The sequence below is a fragment of the Phasianus colchicus genome, chromosome 31 (assembly GCF_987193195.1).
Source record: "Phasianus colchicus chromosome 31, bPhaCol1.hap1.1, whole genome shotgun sequence".
NCBI classification, from domain to species: Eukaryota; Metazoa; Chordata; class Aves; order Galliformes; family Phasianidae; genus Phasianus; species Phasianus colchicus.
The window spans coordinates 2,600,098-2,617,695 of NC_143466.1; the positions used below are offsets into that span (position 1 = coordinate 2,600,098).

Here is a 17,598-nt window from a genome sequence, read left to right on the forward strand (position 1 = left end):
CATAGCCGCCCCATAGCTGCGCTATAATTGCCCCATAGCTCTGCCCCAGAGCTCTGCCCCATAAATGCCCCATAGCCGCCCCATAGCTCTGCCCCAAAGCTGCCCCATAGTTCTGCCCCATAAGTACCCCATAGCTGCCCCATAAGTGCCACATAGCTCTGCCCAATGGCGGCCCCAAAACTGCCCCATAAGTGCCCCATAGCTGCCCCATGGCTGCCCCATAGCTGCCCTATAGCTGCCCCATAAGTGCCCCATAGCTCTGCCCCATAGCTGCCCCATAGCCACCCCATGGCTGCCCCATAGCTGCCCCATAGCTGCCCCATAGCGGCCCCATAGCTCTGCCCCATAGCTGCCCCATAAGTGCCCCATATCTGCCCCATAGCGGCCCCATAAGTGTCCCATAGCTGCCCCATAAGTGCCCCATAGCTCTGCCCCATAGCGGCCCCATAGCTGCGCTATAATTGCCCCATAGCTCTGCCCCATAGCTGCCCCATAGCTGCCCCATGGCTGCTCCATAGCTGCCCCATAAGTGCCCCATAGCTGCCCCATGGCTGCCCCATGGCTGCCCCATAAGTGCCCCATAGCGGCCCCATAGCTGCCCCATAGCTGCCCCATAGCTGCCCCATAGCTGCCCCATAAGTGCCCCATAGCTCTGCCCCATATCTGCCCCATAGCGGCCCCATAGCTCTGCCCCATAGCTGCCCCATAGCGGCCCCATAGCTGCCCCATAGCGGCTCCATAGCCGCCCCATGGCTGCCCCATAGCTGCCCCATAGCGGCCCCATAGCTGCCCCATAGCCGCCCCATAGCTGCCCCATAAGTGCCCCATAGCTCTGCCCCATAGCTGCCCCATAGTTGCCCCATAGCGGCGCCATAACTGCCCCATAAGTGCCACATAGCTGCCCTATAAGTGCCCCATAGCTCTGCCCCATAGCTGCCCCATGGCTGCCCCATGGCTGCCCCATAAGTGCCCCATAGCTGCCCCATAGCGGCTCCATAGCCGCCCCATGGCCGCCCCATAGCTGCCCCATAGCGGCCCCATAGCTGCCCCATAGCCGCCCCATAGCCGCCCCATAGCTGCCCCATAGCTGCCCCATAGCTCTGCCCCATAGCTGCCCCATATCTGCCCCATAGCGGCCCCATAGCTCTGCCCCATAGCTCTGCCCCATGGCTGTCCCATAAGTGCCCCATAGCTCTGCCCCATAAGTGCCCCATAGCTGCCCCATAGCGGCCCCATAGTTGCCCCATAGCGGCGCCATAAGTGCCCCATAGCTCTGCCCCATAGCTGCCCCATGGCTGCCCCATAAGTGCCCCATACCTCTGCCCCACAGCTGCCCCATAGCTGCCCCATAGCCGCCCCATAGCGGCCCCATGGCTGCCCCATAGCGGCCCCATAACTGCCCCATAAATGCCCCATAGCTCTGCCCCATAGCGGCCCCAAAACTGCCCCATAAGTGCCCCATAGCTGCCCCATGGCTGCCCCATAAGTGCCCCATAGCCGCCCCATAGCTCCCCCATAGTTGCCCTATGGCGGCCCCATAAGTGCCCCATAGCTCTGCCCCATAGCTGACCCATAACTACCCCATAGCTGCCTCATAGCTGCCCTATAATTGCCCCATAGCTGCCCCATAGCTCTGCCCCATGCCTGCCCCATAAGTGCCCCATACCCACCCCATCGCCCCATACAAACCCCATAACCTCACACCACCCCATAACCCCATAACCCCATAGCCCCATCCCCACCCCATGACCCCATACCCACCCCATACCCACCCCATAACCCCATAACCCCACACCACCCCATAACCCCATAAAACCCGATAACCCCACACCCCCCATAACCACATACCCACCCCATAACCCCATAACCCCATAACCCCATAACCACCCCATAACCCCATAAAACCCCATAACCCCATACCCCCATCCTCACTCCATCCCCACCCCATACAAACCCCATAACCCCATAACCCCATGCCCCCCCATAACCCCACACCACCCCATAACCCCATAACCCCACCCCATAACCCCATAACCCCACAACCCCATACCCCCATGACCCCATAACCCCATAACCACCCCATAAAGCCCCATAACCCCATAACCACCCCATAAAGCCCCATAACCCCATAACCACCCCATAAAGCCCCATAACCCCACGCACCCCAGACGTCAAGGCGGCACTGTGTGGTGGCCTCGCCCATCTCATTGACGGCCCCATAACCCCATAACCCCATAACCCAATCCACACCCCATAACCCCATACAAACCCATACAACCCCATAACCCCACACCACCCCATAACCCCATATCCCCATAACCCCATAACCCCATACAACCCCATAACCCCATACAACCCCATAACCCCATAACCCCATCCCCACCCCCCCCATAACCCCATAACCCCATAACCCCATACAAACCCCATCCCCACCCCATAACCCCACATCCCCCCATAACCCCACACCCCCATCTCCACCCCATAACCCCATAACCCCATAACCCCATAACCCCCAACCCATAACCCCATACCTCCATCCCCACCTCATACCCCCATACAAACCCCATAACCCCATACAACCCCATAACCCCATAACCCCATAAAACCCCATAACCCCATACAACCCCATAACCCCATAACCCTATAACCCCATAACCCCTTCCTCACCCCAACCCCACCCCATAACCCCACCCCATAACCCCATAACCCCATAACCCCACCGCATAACCCCATAACCCCATCCTCACCCCATCCCCACCCCATACCCCCATCCCTACCCCATAACCCCACCCCATAACCCCATAACCCCACAACCCCATAACCCCATAACCCCATAACCCCATCCTCACCCCATTCCCACCCCATACCCCCATCCCTACCCCATAACCCCACCCCATAACCCCATAACCCCACAACCCCATAACCCCATAACCCCATAACCCCATAAAGCCCCACACAACCCCATACCCACCCCATATGTCAAGGCGGCACTGCGTGGTGGCCTCGCCCATCTCATTGACGGCCCCATAACCCCATAACCCCATCCCCACCCCATAAGCCCACACCCCCCCACAACCCTATCCCCACCCCATAACCCCATAACCCCACCCCACCCATAACCCCATAGACACCCCATAACCCCATAACCCCATACAACCCCATAACCCCATAACCCCATAACCCCATACCCCCATCCCCCCCATAACCCCATAACCCCATACCCCCATACCCCCATACCCCCATCCCCACCCCATACCCCCATGACCCCATAAAACCCCATACAACCCCATAACCCCATAACCCCATAACCCCATCCCCACCCCATACAGACCCCATAACCCCACAACCCCATAACCCCATAACCCCATACAACTCCATAACCCCATAAAACCCCATAACCCCATACCCCCATAACCCCATAACCCCATACCCCCATCCCCACCCCATAACCCCATCCGCACCCCATAACCCCATAACCCCATAACCCCACCCCATACCCCCATAACCCCATAACCCCATAACCCCATAGACACCCCATAACCCCATAGACACCCCATAACCCCATAACCCCATCCCCACCCCATAACCCCATAACCCCATACAAACCCCATCCCCACCCCATAACCCCACCCCATAACCCCATAACCCCATACCCCCATCCCCCCCATAACCCCATAACCCCATAACCCCATAAAGCCCCATACAACCCCATACAACCCCACCCCATACCCCCATCCCCACCCCATAACCCCATAACCCCATAACCCCATAACCACCCCATAACCCCATAACCCCACGCACCCCACACGTCGAGGCGGCACTGCGTGGTGGCCTCGCCCATCTCATTGACGGCCCCATAACCTCATAACCCCATAACCCCATAACCCCATCCTCACCCTATCCCCACCCCATAACCCCATAACCCCACCCCATAACCCCATAACCCCATCCCCACGCCATCCCCACCCCATAACCCCATCCCCACCCCATAACCCCATAACCCCATAAAACCCCATACAACCCCATAACCCTATAACCCCATCCCCACCCCATAACCCCATAACCCCATAACCCCACACCACCCCATGACCCCACCCCCAACCCAATAACCCCATAACCCCATAACCCCATCCCCACCCCATAACCCCACAGCACCCCATCCCCACCCCATACCCCCATAACCCCATACCCCCATAACCCCATACCCCCATAACCCCATAACCCCATACAAACCCCATCCCCACCCCATACCCCCATCCCTACCCCATACCCCCATACCCCCATAACCCCATCCTCACCCCATCCCCACCCCATACCTCCATCCCTACCCCATAACCCCACCCCATAACCCCATAACCCCATAACCCCATAACCCCATAACCCCACCCCATACCCCCATCCCCACCCCATAACCCCATAACCCCATAACCCCACAACCCCATACCCCCATCCCCACCCCATAACCCCATAACCCCATACAACCCCATAACCCCATAACCCCATAACCCCATAGAAACCCTATAACCCCATAACCCCATACAAACCCCATAACCCCATAACCCCATAACCCCACACAACCCCATACAACCCCATAACCCCACGCACCCCAGACATCGAGGCGGCACTGCGTGGTGGCCTCGCCCATCTCATTGACGGCCCCATAACCCCATAACCCCATAACCCCATCCCATAACCCCACACCACCCCATAACCCCATAACACCACCCCACAGCACCCCATCCCCACCCCATAACCCCATAACCCCATACAACCCCATAACCCCATAACCCCACGCACCTCACACGTCGAGGCGGCACTGCGTGGTGGCCTCGCCCATCTCATTGACGGCCCCATAACCCCATAACCCCATAACCCCATCCCCACCCCATACCCCCATGACCCCATAAAACCCCATACAACCCCATAACCCCACGCACCCCACACGTCGAGGCGGCACTGCGTGGTGGCCTCGCCCATCTCATTGACGGCCCCATAACCCCATAACCCCATAGACACCCCATAACCCCATAACCCCATAACCCCACCCCATAACCCCATAACCCCATACAAACCCCAACCCCATAACCCCATAACCCCACCCCATACCCCCATCCCTACCCCATAACCCCACCCCATAACCCCATAACCCCATAACCCCATAACCCCATACCCCCATCCCCACCCCATAACCCCATCCCCACCCCATAACCCCATCCCCACCCCATACAAACCCCATAACCCCATAAAGCCCCACACAACCCCATACCCACCCCACACGTCGAGGCGGCACTGCGTGGTGGCCTCGCCCATCTCATTGACGGCCCCATAACCCCATAACCCCATAACCCCATAACCCCATAACCCCATACCCCCATCCCCACCCCATAACCCCATAACCCCATAACCCCATAACCCCATAACCCCATACCCCCATCCCCACCCCATAACCCCATCCCCACCCCCCCCATAACCCCATAACCCCATACAAACCCCATCCCCACCCCATAACCCCACCCCATAACCCCATAACCCCATAACCCCATAACCCCATAACCCCATCCCTCCCATAACCCCACCCCATAACCACCCCATAACCCCATAACCCCATACCCACCCCACACGTCGAGGCGGCACTGCGTGGTGGCCTCGCCCATCTCATTGACGGCCCTGCAGCCGTAGGTGCCGCCGTCGAACGGCCCGGGCCGCCGGATGTGCAGCGTCAGCACCCCCAGGCCGTGGCGGGACAGGAACTTGGGGTCGGCCCCGATCTCCACGCTGTTCTTCAGCCACGTCACCTTGGGCTGCGGAACCCCACACGTGTCCCATAGCCGCCCCACACATCCCCCATAGATATCCCACAGATCCCCCATAAAGACCCCATAGAGATCCTATAGCTGCCACATAGTGAGCCATTCAACAGCCCATCTATGCCCAGAGCTGCCACATAGTGAGCCCATAGTTGCCACATAGTGAGCCATTCAACAGCCCATAAATGCCCATAGCTGCCATATTGTGAGCCCAAAGTTGCCACATAGTGAGCCATTCAACAGCCCATAGATGCCCATAGCTGCCACATAGTGAGCCCATAGACATCCAATAGCCCACAGCTGCCACATAGTGAGCCATTCAACAGCCCATAGATGCCCATAGCTGCCACATAGTGAGCCCATAGCTGCCACATAGTGAGCCATCCAACACCCCATAGACGCCCACAGCTGCCACATAGAGAGCCAATAAACATCCAATAACCCACAGCTGCCACATTGTGAGCCACACACCACGCCATAGATACCCCATATCTGCCATTTAGTGATCCTACACCGGTCCCATAGGTGCCCCATAGCTGCCCCATAGCTGCCCCACAGCACCCCCAACCCGTGGCGGGACAGGAACTTGGGGTCGGCCCCGATCTCCACGCTGTTCTTCAGCCACGTCACCTTGGGCTGCGGAACCCCACACGTGTCCCATAGCCGCCCCACACATCCCCCATACACACCCCATAAATCCCCCATACAGACCCCATAGAGATCCTATAGCTGCCACATAGTGAGCCATTCAACAGCCCATAGACACCCATAGCTGCCACATAGTGAGCCCATAGACATCCAATAGCCCACAGCTGCCACATTGTGAGCCATTCAACAGCCCATAGACGCCCATAGCTGCCACATAGTGAGCCCACAGACATCCAATAGCCCACAGCTGCCACATTGTGAGCCATTCAACAGCCCATAGACGCCCATAGCTGCCACATAGTGAGCCATTCAACATCCAATAGCCCACAGCTGCCACATTGTGAGCCATTCAACAGCCCATAGACACCCATAGCTGCCACATAGTGAGCCAATTCACATCCAATACCCCACACCTGCCACATTGTGAGCCACACACCACCCCATAGATGATATCCCATGTCTGCCATATAGTGATCCTACACCGGTCCCATAGCTGCCCCATAGCAGCCCCATAGCTGCCCCATAGGGACAGGAACTTGGGGTCGGCCCCGATCTCCACGCTGTTCTTCAGCCACGTCACCTTGGGCTGCGGAACCCCACACGTGTCCCATAGCCGCCCCACACATCCCCCATAGATATCCCACAGATCCCCCATAAAGACCCCATAGAGATCCTATAGCTGCCACATAGTGAGCCATTCAACAGACCATAGACACCCATAGCTGCCACATTGTGAGCCTCAAGACATCCAATAGCCCACAGCTGCCACATTGTGAGCCAGTCAACAGCCCATAGACGCCCATAGCTGCCACATAGTGAGCCCATAGACATCCAAGAGCCCACACCTGCCACATTGTGAGCCACACACCACCCCAGAGATGATATCCCATAGCTGCCATATAGTGATCCTACACCAGTCCCATAGCTGCCCCATAGCTGCCCCATAGGGACAGGAACTTGGGGTCGGCCCCGATCTCCACGCTGTTCTTCAGCCACGTCACCTTGGGCTGCGGAACCCCACACGTGTCCCATAGCCGCCCCATACATCCCCCATACACACCCCATAAATCCCCCATAGATATCCCACACAGACCCCATAGAGATCCTATAGCTGCCACATAGTGAGCCATTCAACAGCCCATAGACACCCATAGCTGCCACATAGTGAGCCCCTAGTGGCCACATAGTGAGCCATTCAACAGCCCATAGACACCCACAGCTGCCACATAGTGAGCCATTCAACATCCAATAGACCACAGCTGCCACATTGTGAGCCATTCAACAGACCATAGATGCCCATAGCTGCCACATTGTGAGCCCACAGACATCCAATAGCCCACAGCTGCCACATTGTGAGCCACACACCACCCCATAGATGATATCCCATATCTGCCATATAGTGATCCTACACCGGTCCCATAGCTGCCCCATAGCAGCCCCATAGCTGCCCCATAGGGACAGGAACTTGGGGTCGGCCCCGATCTCCACGCTGTTCTTCAGCCACGTCACCTTGGGCTGCGGAACCCCACACGTGTCCCATAGCCGCCCCACACATCCCCCATAGATATCCCACAGATCCCCCATAAAGACCCCATAGAGATCCTATAGCTGCCACATAGTGAGCCATTCAACAGCCCATAGACACCCACAGCTGCCACATAGTGCCCATAGACATCCAATAGCCCACAGCTGCCACATTGTGAGCCATTCAACAGCCCATAGATGCCCACAGCTGCCACATAGTGAGCCCATAGACATCCAACAGCCCACAGCTGCCACATAGTGAGCCATTCCACAGCCCATAGACGCCCATAGCTGCCACATAGTGAGCCCATAGACATCCATTAGCCCAGAGCTGCCACATTGTGAGCCATTCAACAGCCCATAGATACCCACAGCTGCCACATAGTGAGCCATTCACCAGCCCATAGACACCCCATACAGACCCCATAGATACCCCATAGATATCCCACACCCCATAACCACCCCATAATGACCCCACAAGCACCCCGACCCCATAAGGACCCCAAAAGGACCCCATACTTTGGGGTGACCCCGCACGGCCCAGTTTAGGGTCACGCTGTACCCCAGAACCACCCCTGACCCCATAACCACCCCATAACCACCCCATAACCACCCCGACCCCATAAGGACCCCATAACCACCCCATAATGACCCCATGACCACCCCGACCCCATAAGGACCCCAAAAGGACCCCATACTTTGGGGTGACCCTGCACGGCGCAGTTTAGGGTCACGCTGTACCCCAGAGCCACCCCTGACCCCATAACCACCCCATAACCACCCCGACCCCATAAGGACCCCAAAAGGACCCCATACTTTGGGGTGACCCCGCACGGGGCAGTTTAGGGTCACGCTGTACCGCAGAACCACCCCTGACCCCATAACCACCCCATAACCACCCCATAACGACCCCATGACCACCCCGACCCCATAAGGACCCCAAAAGGACCCCATACTTTGGGGTGACCCCGCACGGCGCAGTTTAGGGTCACGCTGTACCCCAGAACCACCCCTGACCCCATAATCACCCCATAACCACCGTGACCCCATAAGGACCCCATAAGGACCCCATAATGACCCCATGACCACCCCATAAGGACCCCATAAGGACCCCAAAAGGACCCTATACTTTGGGGTGACCCCGCACGGCGCAGTTTAGGGTCACGCTGTACCCCAGAACCACCCCTGACCCCATAACCACCCCATAACCACCCCATAAACACCCCGACCCCATAAGGACCCCATAAGGACCCCAAAAGGACCCCATACTTTGGGGTGACCCTGCACGGCGCAGTTTAGGGTCACGCTGTACCCCAGAACCACCCCTGACCCCATAACCACCCCATAACCACCCCATAAACACCCCGACCCCATAAGGACCCCAAAAGGACCCCATACTTTGGGGTGACCCCGCACGGCGCAGTTTAGGGTCACGCTGTACCCCAGAACCACCCCTGACCCCATAACCACCCCATAACCACCCCATAAACACCCCGACCCCAAAAGGACCCCAAAAGGACCCCATACTTTGGGGTGACCCCGCACAGCGCAGTTTAGGGTCACGCTGTACCCCAGAACCACCCCTGACCCCATAACCACCCCATAACCACCCCATAAACACCCCGACCCCATAAGGACCCCATAAGGACCCCAAAAGGACCCCATACTTTGGGGTGACCCTGCACGGCGCAGTTTAGGGTCACGCTGTACCCCAGAACCACCCCTGACCCCATAACCACCCCATAACCACCCCATAAACACCCCGACCCCATAAGGACCCCAAAAGGACCCCATACTTTGGGGTGACCCCGCACGGCGCAGTTTAGGGTCACGCTGTACCCCAGAACCACCCCTGACCCCATAACCACCCCATAACCACCCCATAAACACCCCGACCCCAAAAGGACCCCAAAAGGACCCCATACTTTGGGGTGACCCCGCACAGCGCAGTTTAGGGTCACGCTGTACCCCAGAACCACCCCTGACCCCATAACCACCCCATAAACACCCCATAAACACCCCGACCCCAAAAGGACCCCAAAAGGACCCCATACTTTGGGGTGACCCCGCACAGTGCAGTTTAGGGTCACGCTGTACCCCAGAACCACCCCTGACCCCATAACCACCCCATAACCACCCCATAACGACCCCATAACCACCCCATAATGACCCCATAACGACCCCATGACCACCCCGACCCCATAAGGACCCCAAAAGGACCCCATACTTTGGGGTGACCCCGCACGGCGCAGTTTAGGGTCACGCTGTTCCCCAGAACCACCCCTGACCCCATAACCACCCCATAATGACCCCATAAGGACCCCACAAACACCCCGACCCCATAAGGACCCCATAAGGACCCCAAAAGGACCCCATACTTTGGGGTGACCCCGCACAGCGCAGTTTAGGGTCACGCTGTACCCCAGAACCACCCCTTACCCCATAACCACCCCATAACCACCCCAGAACCACCCCAGAACCACCCCATAATGACCCCATGACCACCCCGACCCCATAAGGACCCCATAACCACCCCATAATGACCCCATAACCACCCCGACCCCATAAGAACCCCATAAGGACCCCAAAAGGACCCCATACTTTGGGGTGACCCCGCACGGCGCAGTTTAGGGTCACGCTGTACCCCAGAACCACCCCTGACCCCATAACCACCCCATAACCACCCCATAAACACCCCGACCCCATAAGGACCCCATAAGGACCCCAAAAGGACCCCATACTTTGGGGTGACCCCGCACGGCGCAGTTTAGGGTCACGCTGTACCCCGCCACCACACTGCGGTCCACCAATGGGGTCAGGAACATCGGGGCGGCGCGCAGATCCCGTTCCTTATAGGGCACCGTTTTTAGGGTCAGACCTGGGGGGAGGAAAAGAACGGTTATGGGGTGACCCCATACGTGACCCTATAAGACTGTATGTGGGGCCAGAGCTTGTGAGAGACCCCATAAGTGACCCCACAGGCATAGAAATGACCCCAGAGCCCCATATGAGACCCCATAACCCCATAAGTGACCCCATAACCTCATAAGTGACCCCATATCCCGATATGAGACCCCATAACCCCATACGTGACCCCATAACCTCATAAGTGACCCCATAACCCCATAAGTGACCCCATATCCCGATATGAGACCCCATAACCCCATACGAGACCCCATAACCTCATAAGTGACCCCATATCCCGATATGAGACCCCATAACCCCATACGTGACCCCATAACCTCATAAGTGACCCCATAACCCCATAAGTGACCCCATATCCCGATATGAGACCCCATAACCCCATACGAGACCCCATAACCTCATAAGTGACCCCATATCCCGATACGTGACCCCATAAACCAATATGTGATCCCATAACCCCATACGTGACCCCATAAGCACATAAGTGACCCCATAACCCCATATGTGATCCCATATCCACATAAGTGACCCCATAGCCCCATACGTGACCCCATAACCAAATATGCGATCCCGTATCCCCATACGTGACCCCATAACCTCAAACATGACCCCATAACCCCGTAAGTGACCCCATAACCCCATAAGTGACCCCATTACCCCATAAGTGACCCCATATCCCGATATAAGACCCCATAACCCCATACGTGACCCCATAACCCCATAAGTGACAGAACCCACAGACCCCAGAACCCCATAACCCCATATCCGACCCCACAACCCCATCTCTGACCCCATAACCCCACAACTGACCCCACAACCGACCCCAAAACCCCACAGGCGACCCCATAAGCGACCCCACAACCGACCCTCCTTGGCGATGCGGGCAGTATTATGGGATGTGCCCGGCTCCTGGCTCAGCACAGAACCCACAGACCCCAGAATTCCATAACCCCATCTCTGACCCCATAATTCCCTAACTGACCCCATAACTGACCCCAAAACCCCACAACCGACCCCAAAACCCCATAGGCGACCCCATAAGCGACCCTACAACCGACCCTCCTTGGCGATGCGGGCAGTATTATGGGATGTGCCCGGCTCCTGGCTCAGCACAGAACCCACAGACCCCAGAGTTCCAGAGCTCCATCTCTGACCCCATAACCCCATAACCAACCCCATAACCCCATAACTGACCCCACAACCGACCCCAAAACCCCATAGGTGACCCCATAAGCGACCCCACAACCGACCCTCCTTGGCGATGCGGGCAGTATTATGGGATGTGCCCGGCTCCTGGCTCAGCACAGAACCCACAGACCCCAGAGTTCCAGAGCTCCATCTCTGACCCCATAACCCCACAACTGACCCCATAACCCCACAACTGACCCCACAACCGACCCCAAAACCCTACAACCGACCCCATAAGCGACCCCACAACCGACCCTCCTTGGCGATGCGGGCAGTATTATGGGATGTGCCCGGCTCCTGGCTCAGCACAGAACCCACAGACCATAAGTGATGTCACAGCCCCATAACTGACCCCACAACACCCTTACAGACCCCAAAACCCCACAACTGACCCCAAAACCCCATAGATGACCCCATAGGCGACCCCATAAGCGACCCCACAACCGACCCTCCTTGGCGATGCGGGCAGTATTATGGGATGTGCCCGGCTCCTGGCTCAGCACAGAACCCACAGACCCCTGAACCCCATACCTCCATCTCTGACCCCACAACCCCATCTCTGACCCCATAACCCCACAACTGACCCCACAACCGACCCCAAAACCCCATAGGCGACCCCATAAGCGACCCCACAACTGACCCTCCTTGGCGATGCGGGCAGTATTATGGGATGTGCCCGGCTCCTGGCTCAGCCCGCACACGTTCTCGCTGTACACACGGAATCGATACTCGTTGCCCATCACCAACTCGGACACAACGCAGCGAGTGGGGCGGCTGTGCTCCAGCACTGTGAACCATTCCTGGGGAAATAGGGGAGTTATGGGGTCACTTATAGGGTTATGGGGTCACTCATAGGGTTATGGGGTCACTTATGGGGTCATTTATAGGGTTATGGGGTCAGTTATGGGGTCACATCTGGGGTAACTCAGACACAACGCAGCGAGTGGGGCGGCTGTGCTCCAGCACTGTGAACCATTCCTGGGGAAATAGGGGAGTTATGGGGTCACTTATAGGGTTATGGGGTCACTCATAGGGTTATGGGGTCACTTATGGGGTCATTTATAGGGTTATGGGGTCAGTTATGGGGTCACATCTGGGGTAACTCAGACACAACGCAGCGAGTGGGGCGGCTGTGCTCCAGCACTGTGAACCATTCCTGGGGAAATAGGGGAGTTATGGGGTCACTTATAGGGTTATGGGGTCACTTATAGGGTTATGGGGTCACTTATGGGGTCATTTATAGGGTTATGGGGTCAGTTATGGGGTCACATCTGGGGTCACTCAGACACAACACAGCGAGTGGGGCGGCTGTGCTCCAGCACTGTGAACCATTCCTGGGGAAATAGGGGAGTTATGGGGTCACTTATAGGGTTATGGGGTCACTCATAGGGTTATGGGGTCACTTATGGGGTCATTTATAGGGTTATGGGGTCAGTTATGGGGTCACATCTGGGGTAACTCAGACACAACGCAGCGAGTGGGGCGGCTGTGCTCCAGCACTGTGAACCATTCCTGGGGAAATAGGGGAGTTATGGGGTCACTTATGGGGTTTTGGGGTCACTTATACGGTTATGGGGTCACTTATGGGGTTATGGGGTCACTTATGGGGTCATTTATGGGGTCACATCTGGGGTAACTCAGACACAACACAGCGAGTGGGGCGGCTGTGCTCCAGCACTGTGAACCATTCCTGGGGAAATAGGGGAGTTATGGGGTCACTTATAGGGTTATGGGGTCACTTATAGGGTTATGGGGTCACTTATGGGGTCATTTATAGGGTTATGGGGTCAGTTATGGGGTCACATCTGGGGTAACTCAGACACAACGCAGCGAGTGGGGCGGCTGTGCTCCAGCACTGTGAACCATTCCTGGGGAAATAGGGGAGTTATGGGGTCACTTATGGGGTTTTGGGGTCACTTATACGGTTATGGGGTCACTTATGGGGTTATGGGGTCACTTATGGGGTTATGGGGTCACTTATGGGGTCATTTATGGGGTCACATCTGGGGTAACTCAGACACAACACAGCGAGTGGGGCGGCTGTGCTCCAGCACTGTGAACCATTCCTGGGGAAATAGGGGAGTTATGGGGTCACTTATGGGGTTTTGGGGTCACTGATGGGGTTATGGGGTCACTTATGGGGTTATAGGGTCACTTATGGGGTCACTCATAGGGTTATGGGGTCACTTATGGGGTTATGGGGTCACTTATGGGGTCAGTTATGGGGTTATTTATGGGGTAACTGAGACACAACACAGCGAGTGGGGCGGCTGTGCTCCAGCACTGTGAACCATTCCTGGGGGGGAATAGGGGAAAATTTGGGGTTATGGGGTCACTTATGGGGTCACTTATAGGGTTATGGGGTCACTTATAGGGTTATGGGGTCACTCATGGGGTTATGGGGTCACTTATGGGGTCAGTTATGGGGTCACATCTGGGGTCACTCAGACACAACACAGCGAGTGGGGCGGCTGTGCTCCAGCACTGTGAACCATTCCTGGGGAAATAGGGGAGTTATGGGGTCACTGATGGGGTTATGGGGTCACTTATGGGGTTATAGGGTCACTTATGGGGTCAGTTATGGGGTTATTTATGGGGTAACTGAGACACAACACAGCGAGTGGGGCGGCTGTGCTCCAGCACTGTGAACCATTCCTAAGGGGGAATAGGGGAGTTATGGGGTCACTTATAGGGTTATGGGGTCACTCATAGGGTTATGGGGTCACTTATGGGGTTATGGGGTCACTTATGGGGTCACTTATGGGGTCACATCTGGGGTCACTCAGACACAACACAGCGAGTGGGGCGGCTGTGCTCCAGCACTGTGAACCATTCCTGGGGAAATAGGGGACACTTATGGGGTTATGGGGTCACTTATGGGGTTATGGGGTCACTCATAGGGTTATGGGGTCACTTATGGGGTTATGGGGTCACTGATGGGGTTATGGGGTCACTGATGGGGTTAAGGGATTAGTTATGGGGGCAGGACAGATAATGGGGCAGGACAGATCTATGGGGCAGGGCGGCTCTATGGGGCAGATGTATGGAGCAGGACGGATGTCTGGGTCAGATCTATGGGGCAGGGCGGCTCTATGGGGCAGATCTATGGGGTGGCTCTATGGGGCAGATCTATGGGGCAGGGCAGATCTATGGGGCAGGGCAGATCTATGGGGCAGATCTATGGGGCAGATCTATGGGGCAGGGCAGATCTATGGGGCGGCTCTATGGGGCAGGGCAGATCTCTGGGGAAGCTCTATAGGGCAGGGCAGCTCTATGGGGCAGCTCTATGGGGCAGGATGGCTCTATGGGGCAGCTCTATGGGGCAGGGCAGATCTATGGGGCAGCTCTATGGGGCAGGGCAGCACTAAGGGGCAGGGCAGCTCTATGGGGCAGATCTATGGGGCAGGGCATATCTATGGGCGGCTCTATGGGGCAGATCTATGGGGCAGGGCAGATCTATGGGACAGGGCAGCTCTATGGGGCAGATCTATGGGGCAGGGCAGATCTATGGGGCAGGGCAGCACTATGGGGCAGATCTATGGGTCAGATCTCTGGGGCAGGGCAGATCTATGGGGCAGCTCTATGGGGCAGGGCAGCACTATGGGGCAGGACAGATCTATGGGGCAGGGCAGATCTATGGGGCAGATCTATGGGGCAGGGCAGATCTATGGGGCGGCTCTATGGGGCAGATCTATGGGGCAGGGCAGATCTATGGGGCGGCTCTATGGGGCAGATCTATGGGGCAGGACAGATCTATGGGGCAGGGCAGATCTATGCGGCAGATCTATGGGGCAGGGCAGATCTATGGGGCGGCTCTATGGGGCAGATCTATGGGGCAGGGCAGATCTATGGGGCGGCTCTATGGGGCAGGGCAGATCTCTGGGGAAGCTCTATAGGGCAGGGCAGCTCTATGGGGCAGCTCTATGGGGCAGGGCAGCACTAAGGGGCAGGGCAGCTCTATGGGGCAGATCTATGGGGCAGGGCAGATCTATGGGGCAGATCTATGGGGCAGGACAGATCTATGGGGCAGGGCAGATCTATGGGGCAGATCTATGGGGCAGGGCAGATCTATGGGGCGGCTCTATGGGGCAGATCTATGGGGCAGGGCAGATCTATGGGGCAGATCTATGGGGCAGGGCAGATCTCTGGGGAAGCTCTATAGGGCAGGGCAGCTCTATGGGGCAGCTCTATGGGGCAGGGCAGCACTAAGGGGCAGGGCAGCTCTATGGGGCAGATCTATGGGGCAGGGCATATCTATGGGGCGGCTCTATGGGGCAGATCTATGGGGCAGGGCAGATCTATGGGGCAGGGCAGCACTATGGGGCAGGGCAGCACTATGGGGCGGCTCTATGGGGCAGACCATGGTCCTGGTGTCGGCCTTCTGCACGGTGTAGCCGCTGATCTCGGCGTTGCCGTCGTCCTTGGGCGGCTCCCACTGCAGCTGCGCGTTGCTGCCCCACACCTCCGTCACCGACACCGAGCGCGGCGCCCCGGGGCGCTCTGACGTGTGGGGCACAGGGCACAGTCAGACCCACAGGGACACAGGGACCCACAGGGACCCACAGGGACCCATAGAGACCCATAGAGACCCACAGGGACCCACAGGGACCCATAGGGACCCATAGGGACCCATAGGGACCCATAGGGAACCATAGGGACCCATAGGGACCCATAGGGAACCATAGGGACCCATAGGGACCCATAGGGAACCATAGAGACCCATAGAGACCCATAGAGACCCATAGAGACCCACAGGGACCCACAGGGACCCACAGGGACCCATAGGGACCCATAGGGACCCATAGGGAACCATAGGGACCCATAGAGACCCATAGGGAACCATAGGGACCCATAGAGACCCATAGGGACCCATAGGGAACCATAGAGACCCATAGAGACCCATAGAGACCCATAGAGACCCACAGAGACCCACAGAGACCCACAGAGACCCACAGGGACCCACAGGGACCCATAGAGACCCATAGAGACCCACAGGGACCCACAGGGACCCACAGGGACCCATAGGGAACCATAGGGACCCATAGAGACCCATAGGGACCCATAGGGACCCATAGGGAACCATAGAGAACCATAGAGAACCATAGGGACCCATAGGGACCCATAGGGACCCATAGGGACCCATAGGCTCCCACTGCAGCTGCGCGTTGCTGCCCCACACCTCCGTCACCGACACCGAGCGCGGCGCCCCGGGGCGCTCTGACGTGTGGGGCACAGGGCACAGTCAGACCCATAGAGACCCATAGGGACCCACAGGGACCCATAGGGACCCAGAGGGACCCAGGGGGACCCATAGAGACACATAGGGACCCATAGAGACCCACAGGGACACAGGGACCCACAGGGACACACAGGGACCCACAGGGACCCACAGGGACACATAGGGACCCCAAAGACCCCATAGGGACCCACAGGGACACATAGGGACCCCAAAGACCCCATAGGGACCCACAGAGACCCCATAGGGACCCCAAAGACCCCACAGGGA

General features: G+C 57.5%; 1 protein-coding gene across 6 annotated transcripts in view; it reads right to left on the reverse strand.

Annotated features, from left to right (window-relative positions):
- Nucleotides 1–17,598, reverse strand: part of MYBPC2 (myosin binding protein C2) — a 117,304-nt gene that overhangs the window by 12,196 nt on the left and 87,510 nt on the right. For 2 of the 6 annotated variants that reach the window (XM_090127564.1, XM_090127569.1), the window contains 4 exons: nt 16,453–16,592; nt 12,733–12,892; nt 10,721–10,857; nt 5,964–6,443 (listed from right to left, as the gene is read on the reverse strand). In XM_090127564.1, coding sequence (XP_089983690.1) covers nt 5,979–6,443; nt 10,721–10,857; nt 12,733–12,892; nt 16,453–16,592 — 902 coding nt within the window. In that variant the 3' untranslated portion in view covers nt 5,964–5,978. Of the gene's footprint in view, nt 1–5,614; nt 5,802–5,963; nt 6,444–7,718; nt 7,971–10,720; nt 10,858–12,732; nt 12,893–13,876; nt 13,961–14,825; nt 14,928–16,452; nt 16,593–17,598 lie in introns of those variants that run through there. The other 4 variants (XM_090127566.1, XM_090127565.1, XM_090127567.1 and 1 more) reach the window with 4 other exon arrangements.